The sequence below is a fragment of the Suillus fuscotomentosus genome (genome assembly GCF_016647785.1).
Source record: "Suillus fuscotomentosus strain FC203 chromosome Unknown F5891scaffold_86, whole genome shotgun sequence".
Classification (NCBI taxonomy): domain Eukaryota; kingdom Fungi; phylum Basidiomycota; class Agaricomycetes; order Boletales; family Suillaceae; genus Suillus; species Suillus fuscotomentosus.
Window position 1 is genome coordinate 185,760 of NW_024539598.1, and position 16,063 is coordinate 201,822.

The following is a 16,063-nucleotide window of genomic DNA, read 5'->3' on the forward strand; positions in this document are numbered from 1 at the left end:
TGGCCGGCCACTACCCAATGTCAACTTAGTACCACGGCAGCAATCAATTTTGATTGAAGATGACAAACGCTATTGTTCAGAAGCACAAGAATCTACGTGCGAGAAGCGTTCGTCAGAACAAAGGAGTGCTAGCTGAACTAAGGATGGTAATGTCCGGTGTGTGTCACGGGATCGATCAGATCTAATTCCCTCACGTCAACACCTTCAAACGACTTGTTCTTGACTCGCCGGCTCTGCAGCTCCCGTTTGGTAAGCCAAAGATGTAGGAGATGCAAGCAGTCCTTTGCCTGGAACGGTGTCAGTATAAAGCCATCGTTGATGATGTTGGTGGCATACAACGGTGAAAAGACCCAACCCTAATGAGTTTCTCCACCTGGATCGTTTCCTTGATAAGAACCCATGCCTTTGATCGAAAGGAACAAGCACTTACCAAACAGGATCACATTCTGCCCAAATGGGAGTTCCCCGCCACGCGACGCTAAGACCCATCAATCCAGCGACGCTGAGCCGTTTCACAGGGCTCAACTGGCGCCACATTTCCTCATCGATCCAAGTCCCTACTAGCGACGGCCGCACATCAGGCGGAAGAGGTGGGCGCACAGCAAGGAAACGACGCAAAAGCGGTGAATACTTGGATAGTCGATACAATAGCGAGCCCATGAAACTGGAGATGCGCGGGATAATCAAGGCTCCTCCAATCAGTCGCCCAAGGGAGGTCCCCGATACCCGAATGGTATTCTCGGCGGCAGCAGCAACGTCTCCTGCAATGGCTTCGCCATCGGCATTCGGATTATTGTTTGCACCATTGTTAGCAACACCTGCACCTCTGTCCTGCTGGCCTTGACCGTTAGGCTGAAGCTGGGCGTTCCGTTCTTCGCCGTTAGCATTGATGCGAATGCGAAGGAATGGGTCGTCATCCTCCAAAGCAAGCATCATGGGCTGTGTGGTATTGGTGGCATCCGGTTGCGTATCCAGCACCCATCTCGAGAACTGAGAGAACAGGCGGTTATATGTGATACGAACAGACGGATAGATGATCAAGCCGAGCAATACTGGCGGAGGGGGCCAGCTTGGGAGTAAGGGGAACATTTCCCGTTGTATTGGTACCTGGATACCCCAACGATCGAGAACTATGCGCTTGTCAGTCCGCGGGGGGGTGGACGTTGGCCATGCGAGGAGAAGGGGAACAAGTGGCGTGACACTAGAGTTAAAAGGAAGACGCGAGATGATGAGAGCAAGGGGAATGAGTGGAAGATTGAGGTAGCAATGCCACGGCCAATTAGTAGGGTCCTCCGTTAACAGGAGATCATACATCCTACAAGCATGAGATTTGCGACTAGCTGCCAAATGAAAGTGGCACATACTCAGCACCCAGAAACTCCTTCAGAGCATAGGCACCATATGCTGTGCTGAGGATATACATTCCTATAAAATCTTATAAAACTGAATCTTCAAAAGTAAATGCCCACGGACCAGTCCCAAGAGAAACCACCACCACTGTCACGCTTGCGATAGTTACAATCTTTCCCATCGTCGAGAGGCCCTTGTTTGCTGCGTCCAAGATGCGTAGAATGAGTGGATTGTTGCTTTCAAGCTCATATACTGAGCTGCACTGCGGGCACTTGAGAGCATTTGGGGCTCGTGAGCGGTTCTGCTGCGAGGTCTGTATCCATTGCAGCAGACAGGACTCGTGTGCAATAAGTGTGCATTTGCATGGATGCGTCCATGCTCGGGGAGGATGCTCGGGTGCTGAGAACGGACGGACAGGTCAGATAAGCGCTGGCATGACAATAATGCGCTTTTGACATACCATCATACCACTCCTCCTCCCTGCAAATGTAGCAAAGCTTGATCTAGACAACTGTGAGCACCAGGGCTGTGCATATTTCAATGTATGCGTACCCTGAGGTCGCTAATGGTGGGCACTCGCCGCTGTGCCATGATGGTTCAATAAGGAATATAACTTGACAGCATCATGTGCGGCGTGAACGCTTTTAGACGGTAGGCTAAAGCTTCTCATAACTAACTTTGTGGCGACAACATAAATTTGACGCAACCATCACATTAACATCTAACAAAATGTGACTACAACATTCACAAAAAAAGTTACTACGAGTAGAGAAACAAAGTCTCTGGGATTATTTTGAACGAAGAAACGTAGAGAACAGTTTACTCATTTCACTGTGTAACCCGGCATAATTTTTACGGCGCGTACGGATTTGGGGTGCGCGACTGCAAATCACGATCATCATCTTTCTTGTGATCTTCCATCGGAGGAGTACGCGCGTGATCATGCCTCCTCCTTTCAGGGGAAGGGCTCCTCCTCCTATCAGGGCTCCTGCTCCGCCTCCTCCTGTCCCTCTCCCTGTCGACATCGCGGTCACGTTCGCGTTCGCGGTCTCTGTCACGGTCGTCATGACGGTCGCGGTCATCCCTGCTGTCTCTTTCGGAGCGACGACGAGGGGGGCTTCGAGAACGCTCACGATCACGACCTGAACGATGAGGAGGAGAAGAACGCCTCTCGTACCGCCAAACAGAAGAAGGGGGATTCTTTGCCCACTACAAATATAATTCAGGACATTGAATTGCTCTCATGAGGTGCTGACTTGCCTGAATGCTCAAGCGAGATCCCTCAAAGTACCTTCCATGCCTACGCCTGACGCGTCAGGCAGGTTACAAGTGAGCGTGCGAGAGAGAGAACATACATATCGTAGTAGGCATCTTCAGCATGGCGCTGGCTTCGAAACTCGACGAAAGCGTAACTGCGAGACGGTGCGAGACATGTTGAGCGATAGGTGATTCTCGGAACCCGAAACATCGAATGATATGGCAGCGCAGAGCGGCGAATACGAAGACGACTCGCGAGTGACTAATCGAATCGACGAGACAAGGCAGCAGGGCATCGCAAGGCAATCGTCCCTCGAGTCGTGTTGACTGGACAGAGGTGAAGAAAACAAAAATTATGATTACACTTACGGGTTCGAACTAGCATGAGGATTACGCGGGGCTGGAACGTCACAGCGGACCAGAGGACCGAATCTAAAAATATGAGGAAAAAAAATTGAACATTTTTGACGGTCATAAATTGAAGGTCATAGATAGGCTCACCGTTCGAATTCGAATGCGAGGTCGCGTGCCCTAGTAGAAGGATGAAATCCACTGACGAAGAGGATGCGCGGCATTTTCGAGTGTTGGGCAGACAGATGGTCGTGGTTTGGATCTAAGAGGAGCAGGGTTTGTGCGGAGTGTGAACTCGTCATATGTGTATCTATTTGGCTTGTGGCGAGTACGACCATCAATTTTGAGATCAATTGAAACCTAGTTGATCCAAGAGCCTTGACACCAGGTATACTTCCTCTTGACAGTTTCATGTGTTATTTTTGATGATTTTTGTAGATGCTGTTCGCGTATGCAGTATCTTGTCTTTTCTCTTCATAGACGACCATCGCAGTCTACTTTCACCCGACTCTATCAGAGGACTTATTCTTCTCTCTCAGGCAGTAAACGTCTCGTCAATTTCGCGAAGCAAGCTTCCATTATTACAAAGGACCCTGTATGGGATCTCGTTCTTCAACTGAAACGCAAGCGCAAAGATGAACAGATACACAATGCTTTGGAGAGCTGTAACATACCATTCCTCGATTATGTTCTCTGGAAACATGTGGTACATTCACCCAACCTAAACACTGCAATATCTGCAATAGAACAGAGTCAGGGTTTTGGAAATCAACTCCCTGAAGGTTCTGCCAATGCACGTCAACAGACGCTGCAGCTTCCCGCGTGGGTTGCTTTCTCCTTACTCTGTCACAAAGTTCGGACTGCGCAGGATGCCCAGGACGGTCTCTTACGTCTCACATTTAAGCATTCGTGGACCCTTGGCTCTAAAGACCGCCCAGCACTATTGATTCTGTCCACACACGCGCTCGCCCACTTTGACATTCTTACGCCGATGCGTAAAATCGTGGAGCAGTTCCTCGCACGCACGATTCAGTTTCCCGCATTTCACTTTAATGCTCTTCTCCGCGGCCTTTCTGGTTTCACTCGTTCAGAAGAGGCGGCCAATCTTGCTGTATCTGTACTCGAGGCAATGTCAGCGCGAGGGGTGCCGTTATGGCTGGAAACATACAAGTCGCTGATGCGAGATCGTTTTGTCACTCTCCAATTGACCAAGATCCTCCACACGAAGATGGTCCACGAAGGAGTTGTACCAACCGCAGAACATTTAGAGGCCTTTCTTCGCATCTTTTCCAAACATGGAGCCGTTCAGGATTCACAGGAATATCTCCGTGCCATCCGTCGATACTGTGTAGAGCATGGCCTAACAGTACCTCACGGGCCGGATGTTCACCTCCGTGGTGCTGATCTCACAGGGACAACACACCCTGCAAACACGCTATATATCGGATCTCTGCGGCATGACTGTGCTTCCGCGTTTCACTATCTCCATAAGCTTCTGCAGCTTGATGCTGCCCACAACTCTAGACCTGTCACAACCGTCCCAGGACCTTCATCTCGCCACGCATCCACAAAATTCTGGTCTGGTACCAAGACCAGCGTGGACATCTTTGATTGGACAACTGCACTCATTTCTGCAGCAAACGACAAGCGGACCTCCACATCCACCCTTGTCACGCTTTTTGAGCGCGCACGCGAACGAACGAAGCAGTTCAGACCCACTGTTGTCACATATACCGTCGTGCTTCGTGGTTTACTCTTCCGAGGAGTTTTCGATGAGGCCTTAAAGATATGGAATCAGTTGCTCGATTCAGATCTTTTACTTGATCGCAAGGCACTGACTGTGGGTGTACAAGTCCTTGCTCGTGCAGGGCAACCGCAGGATGCATTCTACCTTCTGAACTCGTTCATGGATGCACAGCGCACCTCTTCGCATCCAGCATCCCTTCCAAATGACAAACATATCGCCCCAGCAGTCCATCATTGGATCAATATCATCGTCATCAACGAGTTCATGGTCTCCCTGCTGCGCATTCGCCGCCCAGATGTCATCTTCCAGCTGTGGGACCACCTCGAACAGCTCTATTCTGTACTTCCAAACGAAGCCACGTTAAACATCCTCCTCAAATCTGCCGTGCTCGCAACCAAGATGGATAATGAGTCTGTGCGAGGGACATTCGCGCACTTGTTCCATACGCCTACAGCAGAGTCCAGCAGCCCTATCGACTTGATCATGGAACAACTTCAGTCTGCGCATCCGCCGTCAGTCGTTGGGATCTGGAAGGACCGCCGCGCGGGTGACGTAGCTCGAGACATATTCCGTACTATAATGTATGGAAATTGGAAGCGGCTCCTAGATGTGAAGGCACCCGCTTCCGTCGTGCACTCTCAGAACGCTGAGGCTACCCCTCTTTACCCGCTAGTGGAACTAGCCAAAAGCATTACAATACCGTTCTCCACGCGCAAAGACCGTGATGCGCAACTGAAAATCATTCCCGCGGATGTCCATTCACCCGAAAAGAAGCCATACCATCCCTATCTGTCTATCGTACCCACCGACCTGACCTTCTCGACCTACATTCAGCTTCTGGGTTTCACTGGGCGCGCGTCAGAAATTTCGCTTACACTCGCGTGGATGCGCGCGCTCCAGATAAATCCCTCGCGCAACACATTGTCCATCGCGCTCGTGTTCTGGGCTGAGGTATCCTTACATGGTCCATTATTCGAGGAATGGGCGGAACGACGAAAGAAAGGGGAGAGTGAATATGGGCGGCTGGTTAGATGGATGACTGAGTGGGTTGGGGAGGAGGCTCCGACAGAGTCGGACATACAAAAGGCGTTGAGAGCGGTGGCCAAGATGAGAGACAGTTCTTTTGGTCGATCATGATGTACGATATTCCATATTTTAATGCCGGGTTTGTTTGTTGAAGTTGATGCAGCAGCCACTAAGCTCTGAGACATCCTACAATCATTTGCCTCACGACAAGCAAAAAGACACCACGAAAAATACATATCACTAGTTGGCAAATTATCCGCGAATCTTGAGCGAAGATGAAATAGTACAGGGAGGAAATAATGGATTGACTAAAGCAGGGAAACTGTTAGTAACGGAGGAAAGAATCAGTGACTCGAACATACACCTACTACTGACAGTTTCTGTCCATCAGGAAAGCAACATACCAAGAAGGTTCCGTTGTGAACGGAGAAGATAATTTCTAATGATAAGTGGGAGGTCAGCCGAGGCGATTGAGCCGCAACTTGGGCCACAGCTTTGACGTTTCAGCATCTCAGCCCAGGAGGGTTGCTTTTCAAGTGGTCTGTCAAGGATTATCTCGAATGGCGTGTTCAATTGTCGCAGCCTGAGAAGGAGACGGTATAAGTATTATTTCAATACACATCAGAGACAGACTCACCTTCGAGTTACCCGGGGTTGGAGGTTGGAGGAAAAAATGAAGGAAAGCAGGAACTATCGCTCATAGAGGACGAGTCGGAAAAAGTTATGGGCACACTGCGCAGCAGCGACTAATGTGGCTCGTACATCCAGAGAGATCAACGCCTCAAAGGACGAGTAAAGGAACTTCGTCGTTCAATGATATCCTCACATAGTCGTGATCCTTCTCATTGTCCAAACCGAGATTATGTGGCATTACTCGGTTTTGATGTTCCACCGGAGTGGGCTTAATCGCGCTGTCTACCTCGGCTCATGCGCATGTTGGCGAGGAAGCAGTGTGTCACGACCGGACCTGGCGGCACTGAGGGGGCGAGCATGATGGAACGTCGGCCAGGCACCCTGCAACCTAAACCAGATGCGGAGACTGGGCTTGGCGGGCATCATCGGTCTCATGAACAGGGGTCCCACTCGAGCTCAGAGCAACAAGAGTGTTGAGTTAACGTAGGTCTGGTGCCATCGAAAGCCATGGTGCGGTGGCCAGACCTGTGAGATGCTGAGGCCTCGAGTGTTAAACATCAAAATGTTGATGTCCATTAAAAGGCTCGCTTTGGAAACCTAGGCGTGAATAATAAAGCAGCGTCAGTGGTGAGGCTGGCAGGTGTGGCTGACAAGACATACTAGCAGCTGTTGCGTCCTATGATGCCGGGCCCTGGGTACGATGAAGAAAACAAAGCGTTAGTCGTCTGCTACATAGACAGCGAGCACGACACATACTCTTGTGGTGCTGAGCGTGGGAGATGAAGGACAGGGCTGCTGGCGAAAATGACCAGAGTGTCAGATGGTGCCAGCGCCACTGCATGTACCTCATGGTCACATACCTTGGTCGAATATCCAGCATGGGATGAGGAGGTTGAAAGCTATGTGAAGATGAACGGGTAGAAGAAAGAGCGGATGAAGAAGTGAAGCAGGGTCTATGGTGTTTATATACTACAAGCAAGCGGCTGACATTATCTGGTTTAGGATGTGATAGAGCAATGATGCTATCTGAGAGGGGTAAATTCGCCAAATGCGGATTTGTCGCTCAGATCTGCAGAGACAACACTGACATCAGTAGCTGCACGATGATACACCAAATGTTTCGAAATTTGTTGCTCCTCCAGGTCCTAGTTCGGTCTGGGCGTTTCAAAAGGAACTGTATCTTCGAGCACATATGGTTTCCAGATCTGCAGGGTTTTCATACTATTGCATACACATTGATAACCATCTAGACGCATGTATTCACCAACGTTATGTTTTTGGCCGGCCAACTTGAAGCTTGGAAATATTCATCGGCAATGTAGTGGACAAATACCATCAAGGCTAGTACTTAGTAGTATCATTACAAGTCTCCAAAGATCCTTGGCAAGTGACAACAATCAACAAGGGGTTCGCCGACAGCCCATTTGGGAACCTGACTAGTCATGAATAAAGAAGCGTGATGAACAAATATTCGAACAAGATGAAATCACAGTATCACACCATCGATCCTCCGCGAGTCACGACCGGCTCTTGCGTCGACGAGCAGATATTATGCTACCCTCGGTGGAAGAAACATTCGCACCGAAGTGGTGAAGAACTGCGACCCTGATGTCGTTGTGAAGAGTTATGATCATAAATCATCGCACCTGTAATTAGTGTTGCCGCGGCTCCGGCTTACTGCCGGTTTTAGCCGCGGCCGGAGCCGTGGATAGCTGAGCTGAGTGCGAGGTTATAGCTTACATAATGTACGGCCTGGCCTGGTTGGACTAGCCGTAGTTAAGGCTAGCTAAGGCTTCAATCCGGCTCAAATGGATTAAATTAAATATATTTTAAATTAAAACTGAAAATACACGAAGAATCAGCTTCAAGTGCTAAAGAAGGAAGCTGTGGCCTGTAGCCTGTATCCTTGCGTCAATCACACCAATCGCAACAATATACCTTGAAGATCTGACCTCAATGGGCCCTCAAAAGAAGGCAAGTGTCCTCGCCGATGTTCGATCAAACGCTAAAACGATTTTAGCTCTACGGCAGCGCTAATCGCGTGCCAAAAATAAAAAAAGATCATACCAATGATGAAGCTCTGTGCAGATGCGCATCAAGGATGAGAGACGGGCATCGAGGGGGAGACGCGGATGGAGGGAGAGACGTGGATCGAAGGAGGGACACGGATCGAAGGAGAAACGCGGATGGAGAGAGAGACGCGGATGGAGGAAGATGTGTGGATCGAGGGTCCGTTGTTGAGGGGGGTCAAAGGATCATTGTCGACAGGCCGTCGAGGTCGAAATCGAAGTGGCGATGCTGGCTTTTGAGGATGTGTTGTCGTGAGGTGTGAGAGGAGGCGGAGAATTTTGCGATGTGGAGGATAATGCACCGGGTATCCTGTGTAAGAGTAGATATGAGTGTCACCTGCTAGTGCTTCAACGAAATAACGACTCACCATACGCTGATGTCATGAGTCGCTGGAAGTACCTGGGGGCTGGTGCGAAGATGATATATAGAACTCCTGTAATATTAATTGAGACAGAAAATAATATGTTCGCTCAGCGAAGTCCGTATGATGTATGTAGACGAAATACCACTCACCAATTTGCAATACAGACCACAAGCATTGCAATTCAATTCATCGTTCGAGCCCCTTCTTCATAGTGGGGTATGGTATTATCTAGAATTAGCAGCGAAGTCTGTACAATGTATATAGACGAAATACCACTCACCAATTTGCAATACAGACCGCAAGCATTGCAATTCAATTTGTCGTTCAAGCCCCTTCTTCATAGTGGGGTATGGCATTATCTAGAATGAGCAATGAAGTCCGTATGGTGTATATAGACGAAATATTACTCACCAATTTACAATACAGACCACAAGTGTTGCAGTTCAATTCATCGTTCATAGTGGGGTATGGTATTATCTAGAATTAGCAGCGAAGTCTGTACAATGTATATAGACGAAATACCACTCACCAATTTGCAATACAGACCGCAAGCATTGCAATTCAATTTGTCGTTCAAGCCCCTTCTTCATAGTGGGGTATGGCATTATCTAGAATGAGCAATGAAGTCCGTATGGTGTATATAGACGAAATATTACTCACCAATTTACAATACAGACCACAAGTGTTGCAGTTCAATTCATCGTTTGAGCCCCTTCTCCATAGTGGGGCATGGAATCATCAGAAACAGCAGCTTAAAGTAAACATTGTTAAGACACGCTCTTGGACTCATGAATCAACCTAGCAGAGAAAAGAGTCAACAATCAAAATCAAGATAATGAGAGTCAGACAGACGTAGCGTAAGCAAGTACTAGGTAGTGGTACACAAAATTATAAAGGAGGCAGAAAAACGTCAGGAATAGAGGGCAGGAACATCGGGAATGCTGTCACATTCATCTGCTGCTATGGCTTTGAGAAGAGCGTCGTGTTGGTGACTGCTGCCGGTACTTCCGGCAGATGACAAAAGTTCCTCATGGTGCGTGTCATCCAACTCCAGTGTGCACTGTATTTGAGTGAAGTACTCCATCTCCCGCTCTGATGCTGCCCACCCTTTGACGAAGTCAAGTCGTTCTTTCTTCAGCAAGAACTTCAGCATCTGCAGGATCTCCATCATAGCAGGGCTGAGGCGATTGCGCTTTTTTGTGCACGTCTCGCTGCTTGATGAGAAAATATGTTCGCAGGGAACAGCGGAGGCCTGGATGGGCAGATAATCCATTGCAAGGCTGTAGATGGTAAGAAACAGCGATTTTGAACTCTGGTCAACATATGATTAATAATGAACAGAAGTGACTCAATATGAAAAACTCACATTCCAAAATGCGAGCACGTCGGTTCCTTGAGGGCTAACATGAGACATACTGTACATATTAAATTCCTCGTCAGCTGTTTGAACACCGAGATGGTGACGCGATGGCAAGTCAACATCAGGAATACCATAAATTTGCACACCCAAGGTTCCAGTGTGTGATTGGCGAGCTGGTGTTTCTACCAGTGGACATTGAGTAGAGTCAGCTCTCTTCTCCCGCAGCTGTGGGACATGTTAACTTAAAGATGCGTTGTTTGAGTCAATGTAGACGTACCAGCCTCATAATAGATTCCCTGGCAGTGCGAGCTCATTCTTCGCCCCAGTGAGCATCAATCCACGACAAACGTAATGTAGGGTCGACGACTATAAGAATTGTGAGAGATTGACCGACCCGTACCCAGACCAAACTCACACATCGCAATTGCATACACATTTGTCTTGCTCATCTTGTGGCCATATTTGTCTGCCCACGCTAGGCCTACATTGATTATAGGCACACAATGTGTGGCTATCCGGGCTATCCCTTCCCATTGTTCCATCAAATGTTCCAAGGCGGAGACTGCACCACTCAGCATAGGGGTGCTTTCACTAGACATTGATTGTTGGCACACATGGGGTGCCTGATATAGATTAACACACATCATAGGTGTTTCAATGATGTCGACACTGACCTCTAAGATCACTTTGAGGTCTTGCAAGACCATCCACTCCGTTGGACTCAACCCATGTTCGGTTAAGTTGTTTTGAGTTGCAAGGTAGCAATCAATAGCCTGGGTCACTGTGAGTTTGTAAAAATATTACACAAGATAATGTCTTACCGGGCGAAGTGTTCGAAGACGATTGAGCATGAGTCGTTGGCCTGATGCACGGATGACACGCACAAGATGCTTGCCTCGCTTGACAGGTTGAAATGTTAGAGCTTCTGAATACAACTCCTTTTTGACAATCACATTGCAGGCTAGCCACTGGGCGGGCGCTGTTGAAAATCCACGGAATGATAGCTGGCGATGATGTGCTGAATGCAAATATTAATGATGTGTGGGAAACACGGGATCTTGCGATCAACAGGATCAAACTCGATACCGCGTTCCAACAGCAGATGAGAAAGCTCGACCATGGCAGTCTGATTATTGGTTGCGTTATCTAAAGTAAAATGGCCGATCTAGATCAAGTCAGAATATGTTACACGGTGTAGTTAATCACTAACCTTGTCCGTTACTTCTGCACGGTCCAGGAGCCCTAATATGATTGCAGCGAGTGATACCCCATCGTGTGAACCAGGAATATGGGTGAAAGCTATAAGGCCAGCCTTGAGGATGAGCTTTGATGCTTGCTGGGCAATCCAGTGAGCCGTCAATGCCATGAATGGACAGCAATTCTCGTCTGACCAGAGGTCAGAGGTAAACGATATCTTCCCCTCCGCTTTCTGAAAGAACATAAGATATTTTGTGAGATAAAATAGTCGTACACTTACTGCCATATCTTGCTTTAAAGCATCGAAATATTTGTACCATGTTTCTACTATTAACTTGCATAGTTTTGTCCGATGAGGGATGTCGGACTCCCGTAGATCTTTTCGCAGCAGTCGGAGTAACCTTCGGAATTCAGGGCATTCCATTAAGTTCATCGCCTAAAAATGTCAATTAATAACAACATTGTAGAAACACTGGAAGCATGAAAGACTTTTCCAGCATGAAAAATCTTGAAAAAATCCTAAAAAAGGTTTAAATAAATTTCATGATTCTGTTGCCTGCAAAATGCTGGTCAAAATTTGAACTTTCTATCTACTTTTTCGTGATGCAAAAGGTTGATCTTAGTTAAATCTTAAGTCACTGTTCATCCACAATATTGTCTCAACACGTAGTTTAACCATTTGAACAATTTTTCTCTGGTACAAACCTAGACAAAACTTTGACTTTGTGGTGTGATAGTGAATAAACTTTTGAATAACTTTTGTCAACATTTGTTCGACCATAAAAGTTGATGTTTTTATCACCCTTTTTTTAATGTTTTTGTTACCTAGATATCTTGGATGAATTTTTTATAATGCATCAGATAATATTCAATGTAGTAATCAAGCTTAGATCAACATTTTGTCTCTCACTTTTGTTTACCTTTGTTCAAGATTCAAGCAGACTTCTTATGCCGTTATTATTTTATATCAAAAACAATGCAATGCATTAACTTTGTTACAGTTAGATATATTAATCTTACAGTGAATCAAAAGTTTGTTGGGATTTAGAATGCTTTCAGGAGAGAATTTTGTGTTGTAACATCAGTTAAAGCTTATTAGTATTTTAAGTGTGGTCAGGAGAAGGATTTAAAATGATGTTACTAATCATGAATGACATGCAAGGCCACTCGCAGCAGAGCCTGCTTTTCTGAGGTATGTATACTGCTGTAGCGGGAATCAGTAGATTCAGATCCACATTTGTGCGGAAAGAAGATTAAGCTTTTGTTGCTTTTGCCTGTGAGTTCGAGCCCGAGAGCGACCATTATGCATGTCATGAATAAAAAATACAAGAACATTGTAGCCAATGATTTATCAAGTGTAAAGTAGTCTCAATTCCAGCATTCCGATCAGCATCAGTGGTTATCCGCACCTGGCCACCCCCATCTAATGAGCCGAGTTGCTCCATCATGCCACGACTGTACTCTGGGGCTAGCTAGTGTGGACGTAGTAGAACCACGAGTGCCAACAAAGGTTCCATTCGACTGAATGATAGCGTCGAGGAGCACCGGATGCCTTATAACAGCCACAACTTTTAGCGTCAGAATGAAAATATGACATCTAATCCGCTCACCATTTTCCATAGATCACCTCCGTCTGCTCTGCTACATAATCTACCCACATCCACCCCAATGCCCTAACATCTGACTATCACTCCGGGTCCCTTTCGTCGCTCATCATGGCAGCCTTAATCCCTTTTCGTGTGCGAAACTCTTCTTGCACCTCAGACACCCTGAGTGCAATGTCAGACAATGGGGCAAAGCACTGATCCACTGGGAACTCCTTGCATTGTTGGCTGAAGTCACCATACCGTATGTGGATCGATATATACTCAAGTTAGATCTGTAGAGCAACTTATACCCAAAACTTTCACTCACGGGAGGAGTTGGCTTGTATGATGGGCGCTCGTGTAGTGAAGTAAATCAAAGGATAATATGTGATCGTCCGGAGGAAGGGAAACCTAGTGCTGAGGAGAAGGACAATTTGTGAATGATAATTCCAGGCTTTTCAAGCGAGTTTCTAGAAACCTGAGTGATGCGAGAGACCAAAAGAGTGCGTGATTGTGGTGTATGCTAGGAGATGTCAGCTCAACCCAAGCTGGGGTTTGTGTCCATGAGACATCTGCGATGGCCACGCATTTAATCACTGAAGAGGGATGTTCGAAGTTGTCTCACCGAGTTTGAGCAGGTTCAGAGAGCGAATTCGTTGTGGTGTTTGGTTGCCAGAGTTGACGTGCTCCATCCTACTGAAGTCCACGATATAATGTACTTCGTGTCGTTGCAAAGGTTATCTGAGACCAATCTTATGCATATGGTGAGACCCAAGCCTTGGACGTTTTCACTGAATACTGACCTCGAGAAGAACTGATGAGACTGTAGCAATACAAAATGGCCCTGTATCTGGAGTTGAGGACGGACTGTTAGGTAGAGCACGCTTAGTCAGTGCACTAGTAAAGCTTTGACAAATTTGAAAGTTTCAACTGAACTTATAAATCCTGTCACTGCAAATGAAACCTGTCCGCCCTGGGGTGACAAACACATGTACTCATCTCTGTAATTTATGGCTTCAGCATCAGGTAGTGGCCCCGTGTTCAGGATTTGTAAACACGAGGCTAGTATCTGCTCCACTTTTGTTCTTCGGTTTTTCTTTGCGGCATTCTGTAAGAGGTGTCAGTGGTGAGGTGAGGTGAGGTGAGGTATAGAACGTCAGGCATACGTGAACAGTATACAAGCACGGGTGAATGAAAGGACAAGATGTTGAACCAGAAAGATGGAGATGACACACCCCAAGCAACAATGCTCTTCTCCCCTGTGCCTTCGAGAACCCCTCTTTCGTAAGCCCCACAAGCTGTTGAAGCAGCTCGTCCTGTCTATCTGTCAAGATCTTGAGGTGGTCTGTGAATATCGTGCGTTTGATGAGTTTCTGTGGGTCGACATGAGTCCGGATGTCCAGAAAATGAATACACTCACCCGCTGAGCTAGAATCCACATGAGTCCGGAATCCGGATGTCGATCCACGAGCGTGGATGCCAATCTGCATGAGTTCGGATGTCGATCCACGAGTCTGGATACAAATCCTGGTACAAGTATACGAGGCGTCTTGATTTTTGAAGACAAGTTCATGTCACGTCCAAAGTCGTACTGTACTGGTCTGCGCATGAATGAGTCCGGATGTCCAGAAAATGAATACACTCACCCACTGAGCTAAAATCCACATGAGTCCGGAATCCGGATGTCGATCCACGAGCGTGGATGCCAATCCGCATGAGTTCGGATGTCGATCCACGAGTCTGGATACAAATCCTGGTACAAGTATGAGGCGTCTTGATTTTTGAAGACAAGTTCATGCCTTCGGAGTCAGATGTGTGTGCTTTTGGAGGTGGTGGTGTGGGTTGACGTTGACCTGCAAAAGATAGGCGCAAAAATTTAGCGATTGTGAGGTGCGGGTCTAAGATTGGACATTCATTCCTAGTGTGCTTTACAGTAAATACTGATAAGGGTCTCTATGCCAAGACAACTACTGGAATATTATGACTGTGACGGAAAAGCAAACGGTCCGTGAAACAAGTAAATACTATTCTACGGCCACTTGTGACTGGAGCGCTAAAGTGAGCGAGGACCCGAGCTAAGACTGCCAATAGTTGACCGGGGCGAACGGGAATTTTGATGCCTAATTGCGGGACACAGAACTCCCCTCCCTCCCAGTCACCAACCGCAAAAACAAAAGCATAGAGCGCACGATCGTCATTCCAGTCGATGTGCACGACCCCTGACCCCGATTCTTTTGCGGCGATTGCAAAAAAAGGTCCTCCCATATCGAGATTTGGACGCAACTGGTATTTATGCCCGAGGTGCTGATGCGCACGAGTATACGCTCTAAAATTATTGGTGGGATCAATAAATCATGTCGATCATGATAACATAGACGTACTTTTGAATTGCCTCCCATTGGATCGGCGCATGATCCTTAAATACAGTGGAAACTTTGGGAGCGATGGCAGTTTTAATAAAAAACAAAAGGTCATCCATCGCCTTGATAGCCTCAAGAGACTGTGCCTCAGTCTCCGAAGTCAGGCGGGGCTGCGCACCAGTCACCTCCCATGTGCCAAAATGGTATGCGTCCGTAGCTGAGCGGTTTTTGTCTTTCTTGAGGAGGTGCTTCGGCTTGGTGTGCAATAAACGATCCCAACGGACCCGGAGGGCTTTTTGCTGTTCGTCTGTGATGAAGTGCTCGAATCTCATGATGAGGTACGGGGGGATATCATCAGGGACAGATGCTGGTGGGAGGTGATCAAGGGGAAAGAGAATTTTTCCTTTGGAAGGCAGTGTCTCGAGCTGCTGAGGCGTACTGGTAGCACTATATTTGCTTGTCACAATGCTCCGAACGGTTTTGCCGGACCGTTTGATGGCGAGAAAATCGGATGGGAAGTCTTTAATCTTGTGAATATCTAATAAAAGTTTGAGTTGGTCTAGAAGGGGTCCAAGACAGTCCACTTACATAAGTCCCTTTTTACGTATCCTTTCACCTTCTCAAGATCCCTTTTTTCTCCCCATCGCTTGTACCTTTTAGCACGACCGGCTTCGCTGCGACCTCCACGTCCCATGGTGAGACTTATAGCGGTAAACTTGAAAACATGTAAGTATAGGTGAAAATTGAGGATTACATAATTAT

The 16,063-nt window shown here is 47.2% G+C and overlaps 6 protein-coding genes across 6 annotated transcripts; 1 reads left to right on the forward strand and 5 right to left on the reverse strand.

Annotated features, from left to right (window-relative positions):
• Nucleotides 1-25: 25 nt before the first annotated feature.
• Nucleotides 26-1,993, reverse strand: F5891DRAFT_1064123 (uncharacterized protein). Its single transcript, XM_041363034.1, has 7 exons — nt 1,903-1,993; nt 1,811-1,853; nt 1,474-1,749; nt 1,365-1,425; nt 431-1,315; nt 337-373; nt 26-287 (listed from the first exon to the last, which is right to left on the reverse strand). Exons 1-7 carry the CDS (start codon nt 1,939-1,941, stop codon nt 138-140), a joined length of 1,491 nt encoding a protein of 496 aa, XP_041219615.1. The 5' UTR covers nt 1,942-1,993; the 3' UTR covers nt 26-137.
• F5891DRAFT_1064125 (uncharacterized protein) lies at nt 1,972-3,287 on the reverse strand. Its single transcript, XM_041363035.1, has 5 exons — nt 3,109-3,287; nt 2,977-3,039; nt 2,706-2,762; nt 2,611-2,650; nt 1,972-2,559 (listed from the first exon to the last, which is right to left on the reverse strand). Exons 1-5 carry the CDS (start codon nt 3,258-3,260, stop codon nt 2,203-2,205), a joined length of 669 nt encoding a protein of 222 aa, XP_041219616.1. The 5' UTR covers nt 3,261-3,287; the 3' UTR covers nt 1,972-2,202.
• Nucleotides 3,288-3,327: 40 nt separating this feature from the next.
• Nucleotides 3,328-6,276, forward strand: F5891DRAFT_739101 (uncharacterized protein). The gene is made up of 3 exons (XM_041373039.1): nt 3,328-3,346; nt 3,397-5,843; nt 5,895-6,276. The coding sequence occupies exon 2, from the start codon at nt 3,410-3,412 to the stop codon at nt 5,840-5,842; it is 2,433 nt and encodes an 810-aa protein (XP_041219617.1). The 5' UTR covers nt 3,328-3,346; nt 3,397-3,409; the 3' UTR covers nt 5,843; nt 5,895-6,276.
• Nucleotides 6,277-9,371: 3,095 nt separating this feature from the next.
• F5891DRAFT_962106 (uncharacterized protein) lies at nt 9,372-9,530 on the reverse strand (the record flags this gene model as incomplete). The annotated part of the gene is made up of 1 exon (XM_041375876.1): nt 9,372-9,530. A coding segment is annotated over one exon (159 nt), but the record flags the coding sequence as incomplete, so codon positions are not given.
• Nucleotides 9,531-13,051: 3,521 nt separating this feature from the next.
• F5891DRAFT_890789 (uncharacterized protein) lies at nt 13,052-13,222 on the reverse strand (the record flags this gene model as incomplete). The annotated part of the gene is made up of 1 exon (XM_041373288.1): nt 13,052-13,222. A coding segment is annotated over one exon (171 nt), but the record flags the coding sequence as incomplete, so codon positions are not given.
• Nucleotides 13,223-14,894: 1,672 nt separating this feature from the next.
• Nucleotides 14,895-15,819, reverse strand: F5891DRAFT_962126 (uncharacterized protein; the record flags this gene model as incomplete). The annotated part of the gene is made up of 2 exons (XM_041375877.1): nt 14,895-15,267; nt 15,323-15,819. Coding segments are annotated over 2 exons (870 nt in total), but the record flags the coding sequence as incomplete, so codon positions are not given.
• Nucleotides 15,820-16,063: the final 244 nt, after the last annotated feature.